This window comes from Engystomops pustulosus, chromosome 1, assembly GCF_040894005.1.
Source record: "Engystomops pustulosus chromosome 1, aEngPut4.maternal, whole genome shotgun sequence".
Lineage (NCBI taxonomy): Eukaryota > Metazoa > Chordata > Amphibia > Anura > Leptodactylidae > Engystomops > Engystomops pustulosus.
This window is the reverse complement of record NC_092411.1, coordinates 108,976,613-108,992,966: the sequence shown is the minus strand read 5'-3', so window position 1 is coordinate 108,992,966 and position 16,354 is coordinate 108,976,613. Positions and strand designations below refer to the sequence as shown.

At 37.6% G+C, this 16,354-nt stretch overlaps 1 protein-coding gene across 4 annotated transcripts in view; it reads right to left on the bottom strand.

Annotated features, from left to right (window-relative positions):
* Nucleotides 1–16,354, bottom strand: part of FANCC (FA complementation group C) — a 110,570-nt gene that overhangs the window by 9,137 nt on the left and 85,079 nt on the right. For 3 of the 4 annotated variants that reach the window (XM_072150838.1, XM_072150837.1, XM_072150839.1), the window contains 4 exons: nt 13,823–13,875; nt 9,025–9,124; nt 7,623–7,698; nt 1,215–1,290 (listed from right to left, as the gene is read on the bottom strand). In XM_072150838.1, the coding sequence (XP_072006939.1) occupies nt 1,215–1,290; nt 7,623–7,698; nt 9,025–9,124; nt 13,823–13,875 (305 nt within the window). The remainder of the gene's footprint in view (nt 1–1,214; nt 1,291–7,622; nt 7,699–9,024; nt 9,125–13,822; nt 13,876–16,354) is intronic. The other variant, XM_072150840.1, reaches the window with a different exon arrangement.

Genomic DNA, 16,354 nt, shown 5'->3' with positions numbered 1-16,354 from the left:
TTGTGGCCATCATCCATTGGATCCATCCATTCTATTATTTTGGTTGTTGATCTCCTATACCAGAGCAGAGCAATTGAAATACTAGCTCAGAAGTGAAGAGAAGCAAACAACAATTGGCCAGGCAGCTATCATGTTATAAAACACTATCAAGAAATAACTAGAGGGTAGATAAAATAAATAAAAATAGCTTAATGGTTTTCAAGAAAATATGGAGAATACCTATGCTGTAAGGTACAATCAAGTAAGAGGACTGCCAATTAAGGCTGCCATGTAGGCGTGTGGAGTCTTTTAGCATTGGACGCTCTTACTTCCCGACCTTAGTCACAAGCCTCTCACTCAGCCAAACCAGTTCTCCACACTATACTGAAGAGACCCAACTAGGTGAAAATAGTGCTGCCTACAGTTGGGAATCTGTTCCTTCTGGAATAGATATACTGGTTTGGTTTTAATTTCCACATCATGTCATTAGGCCTCTTGTTGGTCATGCTTGATGTCAAAGGAGCTGCCTTACAAAGTATCCAAAAGAGGAGTGGTTTTCCTTATCCCATGCCTACATGGCGGCCATATTGGCAGTCTCCGTAAGAAGAACTCTTAGTTCTTGACCGCAATATGTCAGACAATACCTTTAATAACTGTATAATGATAATTTATTAAACTCTCTTGTATACACTAGGTTTTTATTCCACATGATTTTCTTGTACAGTATATCTTAGTGGATGAAAATATTTTGTTTACTCCCAGAGACATTAAAACCCGTACAGACTAAATCCCACTCACAGCTATGAATTGGATACAATTACACATTTCCTTCTGTCCAATAACAATTTTGTCTGAAAAAGTGTGACAGTGCAGCAGTAACACAATAGTAAAAGCAGAGCTTTCATTAACGTTCTCAAATGATTAATTGGAAATGGTTCAGTGAATGGCAACTATAAAAAATGTTCTCATTTAGTTAGAGACTTAAAAAATTTAAATCGGTAAAAATAAGCTGTGTATTACAGGAGAATAGCACAATAATAGATTATTTACTCTGAATGGGTCATCATTTTGTTAACATAATTAAATGAATTATGAGATAACCCTGAGAACCAAAAGTTATTTTTCAAACATCTCTGTAAAAGGTTGGGTATTAAGAATTTTCATTAAAGCACAATTAAAGACGGAAGATGAAAGTTGCATAGCTTTATGTCCGCATACAAAAAAGTTTAAGATACCTTTCTTCACTGTCCACAGTTCTAAGCATCTTCACAATTGTTTGCAAATGCTGTACGCAAATGTTAGATGCAAGTCCTAGCATTAAAAAAAACACAATGAATTTTATATTGCTTACCGACCTGGGAATTCAACTTAAATGGCAACTAAATTCTCAGTAAAGAGTGTTCTTCTGTAGCAATAACAGCTATCAACAGGATAGGGCTTAACTTCCTGATCATGGGGGTCTCAATGACGTCAGACCCCTGGTCACTACCAGGAATGAATGGAGCACACGACCATCTATTCCATTCATTTTGGTGTGACAGAGAAACCTGAGAAACCTGTTCTCGTTGTCTGTGGGGGTCTCATCACTGAGACTCCCAGCAATCACCAAGTTAGGCCCTATCCTGTGAATAGGGCCTAACTTGATTGGTGGGAAACCCCCTTTAAAGAAAAATTACCAACAAAATGGTGATGGATTGACACTGTACATACTTATGACATATTTTGGTAAAGGTTTATAAAATTGAACTGCTTATTGAAACAAAATTGTAATGGGTCAAATCATAAAAAATATGTTTTTTCACAGTTTTAGTTGTCTCCTGCTTCTATTAAAAAGTGTTATTAATAACATTATACTATCTCAAATACTATACATGTCATCAAAAAAATAAAAATTGTTAAAGGGGTTCCAAGAACATTCAGGCACCATTGACCCTTGGTCAGTAAGGGGTTAAAAGACATCTACCACCAGGATGAAGGATTGTAAACCAAGCACATTGACATACTGGTGTATTCCCCCTTCTGATAGGATCTGCTCTTCTCTTGCTTCTTATGCCCTGTTTTTTTTTTTTTTTTTAAAGAATTTTAAAATTAGGCAAGTGAGCCTGAGGGGCTTCAGGTTCCATAGGTGTTAATGGAGCCTGGAGTCCCTCAGGCTCATTTGCATAAATGTTAAAGCCTTTCTTCTCAAAAACCAGGGCATAGGAAGCTTAAAGAAAAGTGGTTCCTGCCACAGGGAACACACACCAGTATGTCAATGTGCTTGGTTTACAATCCTTCATCCTGGTGGTAGACGTCCTTTAAACTAACAGAGAAGTTCTGTATATACTCGAGTATAAGCCAACCCGAGTATAAGCTGAGGCCCCTAATTTTACCCCAAAAAACTGGGAAAACCGATTGACTCGAGTATAAGCCAAGGGTGGAAAATGCATTGGCCACAGCCTCCCAGTATATAGCTAGCCAGCCCCCTCTAGTATACAGCAAGCCCCCTTTAGTATATAACCAGCCAAGTGCCTTTAATAAACAGCCATCCCACTGTAATAGCCAGACAGCCTCCTTTATTAGCCAGCCAGCCCCTTTAGTATACAGCCAGCCCCCAGTTTGCCCAGCACTTAAAAAAAAACTTACATACTAACCTTCGGGTGGTGCCAATGTTCGGTGTGGCTCCTCTGCTGTCTTCTCCGCGATGCTCAGGTCCCCACGGCTCCTCTTCTGTTTTCTGTCTGCAGTAACAGCTAGCAGAGCCGCCGGCTGGCACACACTATCATGCGGTTGCTGACGACATCATAGCTTGTGCTGGCAGCAGACAGAAGAGGAGCTGCGAGGACCACAGCATCGCGGAGAAGACAGAAGAGGAGTCGCGCGGACATCGGGGAGCTGCGCCAAACATCAGGGGCGCCGGAAGGTGAGTATGTAAGTTTATTTTTTTTATTGGCTTGTGAGGTTTTTCAGCACATTTTTTGTGCTGAAAAACTCGGCTTATACACAAATATAAACGGTATATAATATTTACAAAATAAGTTTCATACTAATTGTTCATTAAATAGAATTGGAATGTAAGAAATTGCATGATTTAAAGGTTGCTTTGATGCATTATGAACCAAACATACCATGTGAATGCTGTAGCTACACTGATGAAGGAACATATCTTGTTTAATCGCTGTACTGAGTGGTTTTGCTGAAAAAAACTATTATACAATTATGATAATGAGGCTCTGTTGCTCCGGTGGCTGCCCTGGCGCTCTCCTCTTACCCTAATTATACACTGCTCCAGCCTTGTCCTGCCCAGCATAAGCTGAGCCGCTGCATTCAACGTGTGGTCCCTGACAGGGAGAAGTAATCAATTGCTGCACAAACTGCTGTGTATGAGTCATCCAGCTCAGATTCAGGCAGCTTATTTATGTACGGCAGCCAGCCTGCACTCAGCTTTTCCAAGGTCCTGAATTTTATTATTGTTTTTTGAGCAAAACCACTTGGTTCAGGGATTAAACAAGATATGTTTCGGCTTTAGTGTAGCTACAGCCTTCTCAACGTATGTTTCGTTCACAATGCATAAAAAATTGTAGGTTTGCTTTAACCACTATGTTTCTATGGAATTGCAATGCAAAAACACTGAATCCAACTTTGTAAGATTTGGAGGATGAAAGAGGATCAGAATAAACAATATTTAAAAAAGAGGAGCAGGGAGGTGTCTATTTAACCAATGTAAAACAATAAAATGTTTCCTGTGAAGTGCTGTAAAGTGGGGGAAATAAATATTTGATACACTGCCTATTTTGCAAGTTTTCCTGCCTACAAAGAATGAAGAGTTCAGTCATTTTTTTTGTAGGAAAACGTTATGATTTTTCAATAATTGGTTTTCATTTTATTGCATGAAATAATCCTCCATAAGATATTCTCCAGATTGACTGGTCTATAGCAGTGATGGCGAACCTTTTGGAGACAGAGTGCCCAAACTACAAGCTAAATCCACTTATTTACCGTGAAGCGCCAACATGGCTTTTTAAGAAGTAACTTACTGCTTTCTGTTCTTCCACATCTTTCAATTGTATCAGGCCCCTGAGGCAACCAATACAGTTGAAAGAAGGAGGGCAAATTGAGACTCTCATTATAGCTTCTCTCCAGGGTCTCTCTGTAGAGGAGGATTGAAGGGTCCAGCAGGATGACTTTCAAAGATAATGCAGCCCTGTCCACACCTTCTCACTGTTCCCGCAGTTCCAACCAGCCAATGAAGTGTTGCTTCAAAATAGAGCTGAGAACAGCATCTCTCAAGTTGCCTGGGACTGCAGGTATATTTGGTGGATTTGTTCCTGTTTGGGGAACTCTGTCCTGGGGTGATGGTCTAAGTGCCCACAGAAATGTCTCTGAGTGCCACCTCTGGCACCCGTGCCATAGGTTCGCCACCACTGGTCTATAGACTGGTTAGGCCACTGCAGGACCTTGAAATGCTTCTTACAGAGCCACTTCTCAGTTTCCCTGGCTGTGTATTTTGGTCATTGTCATGCTGGTAGACCCAAATTATTTAATCTTCAATGCTCTTTCTCACATTGCCACATCCATCCTCCCTTCAATACAGTGCACTTGTCGTTTTCCACTTTGCATGCCCAAAGTAAAATGTTTCCATTCCATGCTACACCGTTGGGACAGCGTTCTTTGGTTTGCACCCATTATCCTTCCCCCTTTCCATCAACTTGGGTTGATACCAAAAAGTTCTATTTTGGTCTCATCATTCCTATTCCTCCTCTGCTTGATCATCCAGATGGTCATTAGAGAACTTCAAACAGAGCTGGGCATAAACTGGTGTGAACAGAGACATTTTAATCCTGCAAAGTGTGTTAATAAAAATAATCTTTGAGACTGTGGTCCCAGCTCACTTCATGCTATTGACCAGGTCCTCCTGAGTAGTTTAAAGTGGATTCCTGACCTTTTTCAGAATTATCCTTGATCCCCATAAGGCAAGTTCTTGCATGGAGCCCCAGAGGAAGATGCTCTCCTATGCTTTCCCAGCCATGTGCAGGTCTACAATTTGGTTCCTGGTGTCATTGTTTTGTTTGGCTCATTGTTTTGGCAATGGTGGCTAGATTGAAGTGTGAATGAATAAGTGTGAGGACTGGTGTCCTTTACACAGGTAACAATTTCAAACAGGTGCAATTAATACATAAATAAGTGAAGAGTAGGAGAAGTTTCTTAAAAAGAAAAAAACTAACAAGCCTTAGGAAGGTGGCACATGTAGCGTTTTGAACCCGTTTTTAAGCAGTCCGTTTAAAAACGTATCTGGTTTTTGATGGTTTTTGTCTGTTTTCTATTTATCATAATTAAGATAATTAGGAAAAATGGATGCGTTTTCAAAAACCTATGCGGTTTTTAACGGACTTCTTAAAAAACGGCCTAAAAACCCTCAGTTAAACAGAATTCTTTCTGATTGGAATGTGATTTTCGGGATTATTTTCGTTTTAGATTTTGCCTCTCACAGGTGAAGTGTACCTGCAGTAGCAATAACAGACCTCTCCATTGTTTGTTGGTGGAAAAACCTGCAAAATCGTCAGTGTAGGAAATATTAATTTCCCTACTTTATATTGACCCCTTGTCCCCTTTTTCTATATCAATATTTTGCTATCTTTGTGTCAAAATCCATAAATTAAAATTTTTCCATTTACAGAGCTGTATAAGGCTTGTTTACTAAGTATTGTGAAGCTCTCAAAATCCCAAATGTGGTGGAAAAGAATGGAAAGAACCCATTTGCATCATTTTCTTGTGGGTTCTGTTTTTATGGTTCTCACGGTGCACCCTAAATGGCACCTAACTAATACAGTAAAATATTGGCACAATAATAGAAATAAACTATCGTATTTTTCGGACTGTAAGGCGCACCGGACTATAAGGCGCACCATCAGTAAATTCCTGCTAAAACGTCTAGGTTCATATATAAGGCACACCGGATTATATGGCGCAACTGATTATAAGGATGTATGACCAGCAGGTGGCAGATCATATAGAAGGCGCACTGGACTATAAGGTGCACCTTTGATTACTGAGAAAATCAAAGTATTTTTTGTGCGCCTTATTGTCTGAAAAATATGGTAGTTGTTCTTGAGTGAAAGTCCAGAGATAAATTTCGTTTTAACCCCTTCATTACAATGTGCTGATAGCACATTGTAATGAATGAGGAAAATCCCCATATACTGCCATACTGTAGTATGGCAGTATATGGTAGGATCGATCAGACAACCTAGGGTTAAAGTACCCTAGGGAGTCTGAAAAATAGTATAAATAAAAACAAAAAAAGTTAAAAAAAATAAAAAAACCTAAAATTTCAAATCACCCCCCTTTCCCTAGAACTGACATAAATATAAATAAACAGTAAAAATCATAAACACATTAGGTATCGACACGTCCGAAAATGCCCGATCTATCAAAATATGTTAACGGATTTTCAATCCGTTTAACCCCGTAACGGAAAATAGCACCCAAAGTCGAAAATGGCACTTTTTTGCCATTTTGAAAAATATAAAAAAATCTATAAAAAGTGATCAAAAGGTCGTACCGTCCTAAAAATTATATCATTGAAAATATTATCAAATTTCGCAAAAAATTACATCACCCACAGCTCCGTACATCAAAGTATAAAAAAGTTATTAGCGCCAGAAGTTGGCAAAATCAAAAAAATAATTTTCGTACAGGAGGTTTTCATTTTTGTAAATGTATGAAAACATTATAAAACCTTTATAAATTTGGTATCCACGTAATCGTACCAACCCAAAGAATAAAGTAGACATGTCATTTGGGGCGCTCAGTGAAAGACGTAATATCCAAGCCCACAAGAAAATGGCGCAAATGCGTTTTTTCACCATTTTCATTGCATTTGGAATTTTTTTCCCGCTTCTGAGTACATGGCATGGAATATTTAATAAAATAAAAATTTAATGTACAGTATGGTAACATTTACAGTAAAATGGACGATGGTAATGTTGTTGTTGTATGCCTTATGTTTATGAGCGACAGTTTTCCTGCAATATACCTGCATGTCATAAGAATTTAAATTAAAAAAAGGACCATGTTAAATTCAAATCTGTTTTTTTTTAAATTTTTACCGGTGTTTTGTATGCGTTAGAAAAGGGGTAGTCTTATACGGCGAATATATCTTAAACTCTATATTTTAAACAGGAAAGTAGGGGGGGTCGTCTTATACACCAGGTCGTCTTATACGCTGGAATATACAGTAATCTGTTGGTCTAACAATGAAAATTTTAAGAGGTAGTAAGCATTCCAGTTAGATACAGCACATGGAAAGCTGGACAACAAAAAGATTTATTTTCTTGCCTGACCTCAGATCCTATAACATGTTGAAATGAGATGTGAGCGCATTCAGCTGCAGACTGATGCCCAAGCATCCGATATCCTTGAGAATCAGATCATTACATGCATAGCTTGTTAACATGACAATACAGCACATGATAGATGAGATGAGAAATTGTTTCCTTTGCAGGACAGCAAAAATGAGTGCACTGTAACCCATTGGCAAGTTATGAGCACAGCATACTTCATAAAATGAGAAGAGATGAAAGGGAGGAAAAATTTCTTATCTACAATCCTAGATTGCGGATCCAAAAATCAAGTGTAGGAGCATAATACAGTGTAGTACATACCATCAGCTTTTCTGAGTAATGCCAACACTAGGTGAGTATCCTCGTGTGAAAAGTATGCTTTTAACGGTAGCCTGACCTATGATTATGGGAAACAAATATTTTATAGACACATTTATTAATTGTATGTATGAAATAGGCAGATGCAAAACATGATGTCAACAAAGTGTAAGCAACATCCAAAAAATTATGCAGTTACACATGTCAGCAACAAGAAAACAAAATCTCTCTGCATAACAAAGTAAAATTTGTGACTTGGGGATGCATACACTTCTGCCACGTAAACAGATGTAATCATCTACTGTGCTTGTATACATCTGTAAGTGCAATGTAAGAACCAATGCACCTGGGGCTACAGCAATCAAACTTTTGATTGAACTGACAAAGAATACATTTTCACTAATGTGTCAAAGTTCTCAAGTTAGTATAGCCAAACAACACACAAAAAGAAGTGATTGCCTGAGGAATAAAACACACATCCATCTGACTACAACTCTGTACTTGTTTTCAGTAATGACAGAATAAGAGGTTAAATGCAGAGCATACCAAGTGTTCCTGAAGGCCATACACACCCCATATAATGTTTTAATGTAGATTTTTTAAAAAGATTTTGGTGCAGTGTCTGAATGTTTCTACTAACCCCTTAACAACCTTTTTGTTTTTGGGTTTATGAGTTTCACTCTCTCATCTTCCAAAAGCCATAACTTTTTTAATTTTTCCATTGGCAAAGCTTTATGATTTGTTATCTGAAGAACAAATTGTACAAAAATTATGTGCAATTGTAAAAAAAAAACACAACTGTGCCATTTTCTAGGGGCTTTGTATTAACGGCTTTCAATGTGCACTCCAAAAGACACCTCTATTCTTTAAGTTGATGTGATCATGCAGATATCACAGTTTTATGTTTTTTAATGTTTAAAAATACATTTTCTAAAAAAATTTAAATCTGCCATATTCTGACACTAATAGCTTTTGCTCTTTGGTGCATGAAAATGTGTAAGATGTTGTTTTTTTTTTTTTGACGAGCTGACATTTTCATTGCTACCATCTCGAGGATTGTAGGACCTTTTGATTCAAATTATTATATGTATTGACATGAAACAACAGTCATGTGACTGATTGACAAGAACAAGGCCTTCACACACCAGCAAGGACAGGACAGCAAAATATAGAGAAGGCAGAGATGTACATAGTTATTTCTGAAGAATTTGAGGTACAATTTACATAATGAAGAGCAGTAGTAGACTGCCATGCCTGACATTGCAAGCAGTGTACAGTAATTTCATTATTATAACATTATTACACGTAGTCAAATAGTAAATCTTTGTAGTCAATGAACAATCAAGGGGTTAAAGTTTTCATAAATCAGTGGAAGAGAACATATGAATAACTGAATTTACATTACCATTGTAGTGTCCTTTTCATATTCATGGATAAAGCGAAGAGTAAATAGCTGTACAATGGTGATCACTTTAAAGTTTCCTTCACTTTCCAAAATGGCCCTCCTAAAGAAAAAAAAAAAGATCTGGTGTTGGAAAAAAATACAAGTGATAAATACATAAAACAAGATTGGCAGACTGAATGATGTCTTATTCACCCTGTAAAATGCAGCTTTTGATTTTCTGTGCTTCTACACATTCATGTAATATTAAGCCCTTAGTGACCAAGCTCGTTTGTACCTTGAAGACCAAGGTCTATTTTTAAAAACCAGCATGTGTCACTTTATCTGGTTATAACTTTAGAAGGTTTTAACTTACCCACGTGTTTTATAGTGTGTTTTTCTGATACATTTTGTACTTCAAAATAGTGGGAAATTTTGGTTGATATATTTATTTATGAAAAAAGGTGAATTTGGTAAACATTTTGAAAAAATTAGCTATTTTCAAACTTCAAAATGTTCTGTTTTTCAAACTGATAGTAACACATTTGGGTAGTAAGACTTACTAACATTTACCATATCTCAGCTTTGTGTTGGCATCATTTTAGAAGTGTCCTTTTGTTTTATTATGATGCTAGAAAGATCATAAATTGAACAGCATTCTCTCAAATTTTCTAGAAGCTTGTTAACCCTTTAAGTATTTTACAGAAATTCAGACAAAATTAAGTTTGATTTAGAATTCACTAATATTTATCATGAATACATTCATTTAGCAGAAAACGCATCTAGGAATATAGTGTGTATTTTTTTCCGAGTAAGAGGACACATCACATGTGGATGTAACCCACTGTCAGGGCACATGGTGAAGGGGAAGGGAAGGAACCATTAAGCTTTTGTAGCGCTGAATATATTTCAGGTGCCATGACGTGTTTGTAGAGCCCCTGAGGATGCATACACACATGCCCTTTTGGTTGCATTTTTAAACAAAATCAAAAGGCTCCACCTGCAATCACATGTTGAGGTAAGATTGGATTTCCTTCGTGTTTAGTCAACGTTGGAAACACGTTACCAAAATATGTTATCACGAGTGGAGCCTTTGGATGGTGTTTTAATCATGTGGTACAGGGGCATATTAACCCCTTGCCACTGATGGGCATTTTACTTTCTGTTTATCGCACCCTACTTTCAAAAATCAATAACTTTTTCATTTTTTCATGTACAGAGCTGTATGAGGGCTTATTTTCTGCGTAATGGTATTTTATATTCCGTCCCTTGTACTGGGCATTGGAAATACAATTCAAATGCGGTAAAATTGACAAGAAACCGCATTTGCGCAATTTTGTTGTGGGCTCTGTTTTTACGTCTTTCACTGTACATTCCAAATGCCATCCCTAATATATTCTTTGGTTTGTTATGATCATAGGTATACCAAATGTAAATAGTTTTTATTAGGTGTTAATAGATTTGACCAAAAATTTAAAACTTATGTCCCCTAAAAAATTATTACATTTACCATATACCTGACTTCAATAACTTTTTATTATGTGTTGCGAAACGGCAAAAAGTGTTGCTTCTGACATTGAAGCACATTTTTCTGTTACGGGGTTTAGCCCCGGGAATAACCGCTTTTATATCTTTATAGAATGGACATTTTGAGACACGGTGATACCTAACATGTTGTGGAAAAAAGCCAGATGCTGATGGCAGATGCCGCTGGCAGACCCAGGGACCTTCGTTAGGTCCACGGCTGCCGGGCTAAGAAGAGGGCACCCCGCGATATTATTATCGGGAGGGACGTACATCGATGCTGTGACCACGGGATCAAAGGGTTAACAGCCGGATCGGAACTCCGACTGTTAGAGCAGGGTCCTGGCTGTCATAAAACAGCTGGGCCACTGCTCATCCCTGCACATGGGCCCCGTGCAGACCTTAGGTTAGGCCGATGGAGAAAGCCGTTGTCCTAGCCTAAGGCCCCTTAGTGACCAATGCAGAAACCCATATGGGTGGTCACTAAGGGGTTAATTTTACAAAATATCTTCTCAAAAAATGAATGATCGCATGTATACATAATGTTATTATTGTAATTTTTTTTTACATATATGTATGTGCCTTTGTCATTGAAGATGTTGAATCTATCTTGTTAGCTGATGTGTGGATTGCTATTTTTTGAGCTTTGGTTACTGTGACATGTCTGCATTTGAAACTACAGCTCACCTATTGCTAAAAGGCAGTCTGTCAGCTGCCAAGTCACATAGGAACTAGACATATGACCTTGTAGGTCAATTACTCAGCATCAAGCATTTTTTTTTTTTAGAAAATCTATGTCCACAATGCAGAAAAATATTCATTTTTACATAACCCATTCAGGACCGATGTTCATAGAAACTACACCCCTCAATGTACGTAAAACAAGTTTTATGAAGTTTGTTACACTTTAATTGTTTTACCGGGTTTAAAACAAAATCAGATGCAATTTTGAAATTAAAATATTTTTGGCTAAATGAACATGTATTTTATAAAATGTACACATTCACATTCAGTGGATAAAATACCAAAACGCTCCACATAGTTTGATACCCAATCTCTCCCGAGTATAACAATACCCCATATGCAGTGGTAAACATGCCAGGGCATCGAAGGAAAGCTGCGCCATTTAGAGCAGATTATGCATTGTCACATTTTATTGGCTATACAATCTTAATTTTTTTGGCAATTTGGACATATACAGGCTTATTTTTTGCGACATGAGATGCACTTACAAATACTTTATTTTAGTGGGTCTGTAGCTTTTTGGTTTCCTTTCCTTTTGTACTTTTTGGGGGTCGTACACCGTACACTAAAAATACTATATTATATTTTACCCTATAGATCACTACGATTACGGTGATACCTCATTTATATAGTTCTTTATATATTTTTACAATTTTAGTGGAAAAAAACTAATATACAGAAAATCTCATTTGTTTTCGTATCGCCATCTTTTGGGGGACATAGCCTTAATATTTTTTGGTTGACAGAGCTGGTCTAGGGCTTATTTTTTATGTGTGGAGTTGGCCTCTTCAGTGGTACCATTTTGGCGCACATAATTTTTTTAAATCACTTTTTGGAACAATTTTGTTAAGGGATTTAATGAAAAATTTACATTTTGGCGAGTTTTTCAGGTTTTGTTTTTACAGCGTTCACCGAGCGGGTCCAATAATGTTTGTGTTATTGTATAGATTGTTGTTAATATGTGGGTTTTTTTTTGTGATTTTGTCTTTTTTTTTAAACTTTGTTAGATGTGTATAGGTAATGTTAGTATTTAGGGAAAAAATGTTTTACAGGTTGGCTTGAACAAGCGATGCTTTGATCGCTTGTTCAAGCCATCATTCATACAACACAGTGTTATACAGATATGCAATGTTTTCCTGGAAGGTATAAGGCAAGCCATGCCTCTTTAAGCTAGCTTGTAAGGCAGCTCCCTTAAGACATCAAGCATGACCTGCCAGAGGACATGAAACGGGATTAAAACCAAACCAGTATATCTATTCCAGAAGGAACAGACTCCCAACTGATATATTTATGTGGAGCAGTCCTGAATAAGATAAAGGGGCTCATTTACTTACCAGGTCCAGTCGCGATCCCACGGCGTTGATGCTGCGCCACGGTCCACCGGAGTTCACCTGCCTCTTCTTGGTGCACGTAAGTGCTGATCTTGCGAATCCAGTTTTTAAATTCTGCGTTTTTTCCGAATCCGGCGGCCACGCCCCCCGATTTCTGTTGCGTGAAAGCCGGCACGATTGCGCCGAAATCTGATCACGTGTGCCAAAATCCCGCTGCAAAACTGAAAAATTCGGAAAACACGACGGAAATGCGGCCCTGGAGCCCTTAGTAAATGAGCCCCAAAGTGTAGTGCACCCTTTTGTACCGTTTCACAGGAGGAGCAGGGCTTTATCAATGAAAGATGAGTGTGAGGTTCTGGGAGAAAAAATCTAGAAAATAGTAAAGGTATGTTGGAAAGACTCCATAACTTGGTTTTATGGGAGTTATTAAAAATATTTTTTTGTGTTTCTAACAAAAACCTCTCAGAAAGCTAGGATGCTTCACTGCATACTGTATGAGAATAACTATCGGAGAGGTTGACGGATGTCGAAACATTTTTAGTTCAGAATTAACTACATTATTACATTTGCAGGAAATAGTTTATTTTGGTACAAAAATATACACTAGACAAACCATTGATCTATTATTAGTTGTTTCCACTCTGCTTTCAAGGAGCTGTGAAGTGAAGGTCAATGTTACTTCAAATGTTTGTTAGGTATACAGTAAGCCCTGTAGACAGATAGTTCTTGCAAACTTCCTATTTCCAAAGCATTTTTAAATGTTTATTTGTAATAAAACGGTTAAACATTCTGGAAAACTATAAACTGTAAAACATACATTACATTTTATGTAAAGCTATTATGTAGTTATACAAAATTTTAGAAACTGAATTATATATGTGAAGCTGATGGCAGAATATCTTTAATTCTGGGGTCAGTATAAATATTGCTAATATTCCCTATAAGGGGGTTTAATTATACAATAAAATAGTCAATATGAGATATTGTTGAACATCCCTAGAATCCTTTCAAAACACATAAACCAAATGAATGCATTTCTGGGTCAGTGAATTCTTTTTAAATAAAGCATAGGTGGGTCACATGTATACGCTTTTACCTTTTTGCAGCAATGTAATATAGTTTTCAATGTAATATTATTACCCTAATGGCACATCTGCTCCACAGCACAGATAATATTAATTTGAGCAATCGTTTTCTGTTTGCTCTCTATTACAAGGTCTTACCTGAATATGTCATTGGTTACACTAAATATGCAGGGGTTACATGCAGCTTGAGGCTGGGGATAAAAAGGCAAGATATTATAAAAGAAAATTGTTAATTTTTTTCTTTTATTAGCGGCGGCAATTATCAAAATTATAACCTACATGGATTAAAAAAACAAACAAAAAGTTTCATGTTTTGAAGTAGAAATTTTCAAAATCCATTATTTTAGGAATGTCTAGGTTATTATAGGGGGGGGGGGGGACAGGCTACCCTCTGACGAGGTTCATAATCTCTTGACCAAAGGGGTGCGTGGCCAAAAGGAGTGTCTTCAGTTGTTGAAACATTTTATTGCCTAACTAAAAAGGTTGATCAACCATGGTAAAAAGCATCAGAATGAAACATATTTTATATACAAATGGACACATGGGCAAGGTATTAGAAAACAGAACAATTAATGTTAGGAGAAGAGTAAGCAACCATAGCAGTAATTATGGTTAACAATGAAAAGGTTGCAAATTTAGTGCAGCGGGTAAACGTGCCACAGGAAATTCCTTCAGCCATTGCTGAGATGTTGGTGTAACAGGGGTGCAGCTTAGAATAAGCATAAACTTTCATTGTCAAATCAATGTGCCAAAACAATTTTGCAGCCCTGATAACTATGCTGAAGGTTTGAGAGTTCTAGAATAAAAAGGCAATTTCAATTCTCAATGACAGAGGTGGGTTTGAAAGTAAGAACTTGTCAAATTGATTAATGACATTCTATATAACTTGTAAGGAATCTGCTCCTCAGACAGGTTGGGGTCATTATAGGCATAAACCAGATCTTATTCAGGGGAAAATAAAACTATCACGCACCAGAAGTGCTACAATATTTACTGTTTAACTCCGTAGTGACGCAGCCTGAAAAGGCTCTAGTGACTGGGCCTTTTTAGCAAATTTTTGTAAGGGCCATAACTTTATTTTGCATGCTTCCTTAAAATTTTTTGCAGTGTTTTTTTCAGGGCACATAGAGCAAATTAAACATTTAAACTTTTTTTTTCATTTTTATTTGGGGTTTAAAAGTGGAAAAAGGCTTTTGTTTTTGTAATTTATAGTACAGTATTTTTCAGACTACAAGGCGCACCGGATTATAAGGCGCACCATCAATAAATTCCTGCTAAAACGTCTAGGTTCATATATAAGGAGCACTGGACTATAAGGCGCATCTGATTATAAGGATGAATGACCAGCAGGTGGCAGACCTGTGCACAGTTCAAGGCAGCTGTAAACACTGTTCATGTATAAGGCACACTGGACTATAAGGCGCACCTTTGATTTCTGAGAAAATCAAAGGATTTTTTTTTTTCGAAAAATACAGTACTTTTTTTTTTTTTTAAAAGTCAAATTATCTCAAAATAAACATTATTAATGAATTCCCTATTTTGTTTTGGTCCTTTTGATACCTTGGTTCAGGGTACAACAGAGGGCCACAAAATGAGACATGGTTTCAACCTATGGATTTGCAGCACTGAGGAGCTATGGGAACACCCCCTGAAAGCCCTACAATCTCATTAGCAGAATTTTAAAAGTTAATTTTAGAAGGAGGAGATAAGACAACAAATAAGAAGATTACCCTATTCACAGTAAGTATCCCTGGTTTATAATTCTTGATTTTAATGGTAGATTTTCTTGTCTTTTCCATAAGGATTTGGCACTTATCTGTAGACAGCGCTGTTTTCATGTCATTACAGTATATCTCATCAGTGCAGTATAGCAAACTGATTTGGCACATCACAATAAAGTATAATCTGGGAACACTCTGGGACTTTAGCTAGTCCCTGTTGTTATGTGGGACCTCTAAAATCCCAAAGAAATCAGGATGCAGAGCACATGACTCCCAGAGGCAACAGAAAAAGAAAAGAGTTCTAATAAGCTACAGTTCCAGAAGAGTTGGAGACATTCTATATTTGCAATGCCATGAAAAATGCATCAATGTCACTGTTGACAGAACTCGAGGACATCAAAGTCTACTGTGGTAATGTTTTCTTTTCTGTAATGTAAGTGTTAAATCATTCTGCAGACAGTGTGAAAGCCACAAGAAATTTGTTTCTATTGTGGTTAATGGGTTCTTTTACATGTGTCATACATAAGGACCCAATATATTTTCTTTTCTTTAAAGGACATCTACCACCAGATTTAGGGGTGATAGATTGTCACCAAATGAATGCTTGTTACCTTAGGGGTGATGCGGGAGTCCTCCTGCCACGTTCCGGCACATCTGCTAATCCGAAAGACTTTATAATTTTATGCAAATGAGCTGGAGGCGCTCACCTCTCCACTAGCCAAGTACCTCCTGACTCCATTGGAAGATAATTTATGTACCCCCCCCTAATTGTTATTCCCCCTAGGTAGTCCGGCCTGAAACCCTGCAGACAGCCGGTGACTTCGCTCGGCTGTCTGCTAATTTCGCGTGAGCACTACACCTTGCACAGCCTGCCTGAGACCAGTGTGGCTGTGCAAGGTGTAGCGTGTGCAGGTGTGAAAGTCTTTGAGAAGAAACAGCAGGTGAGGGT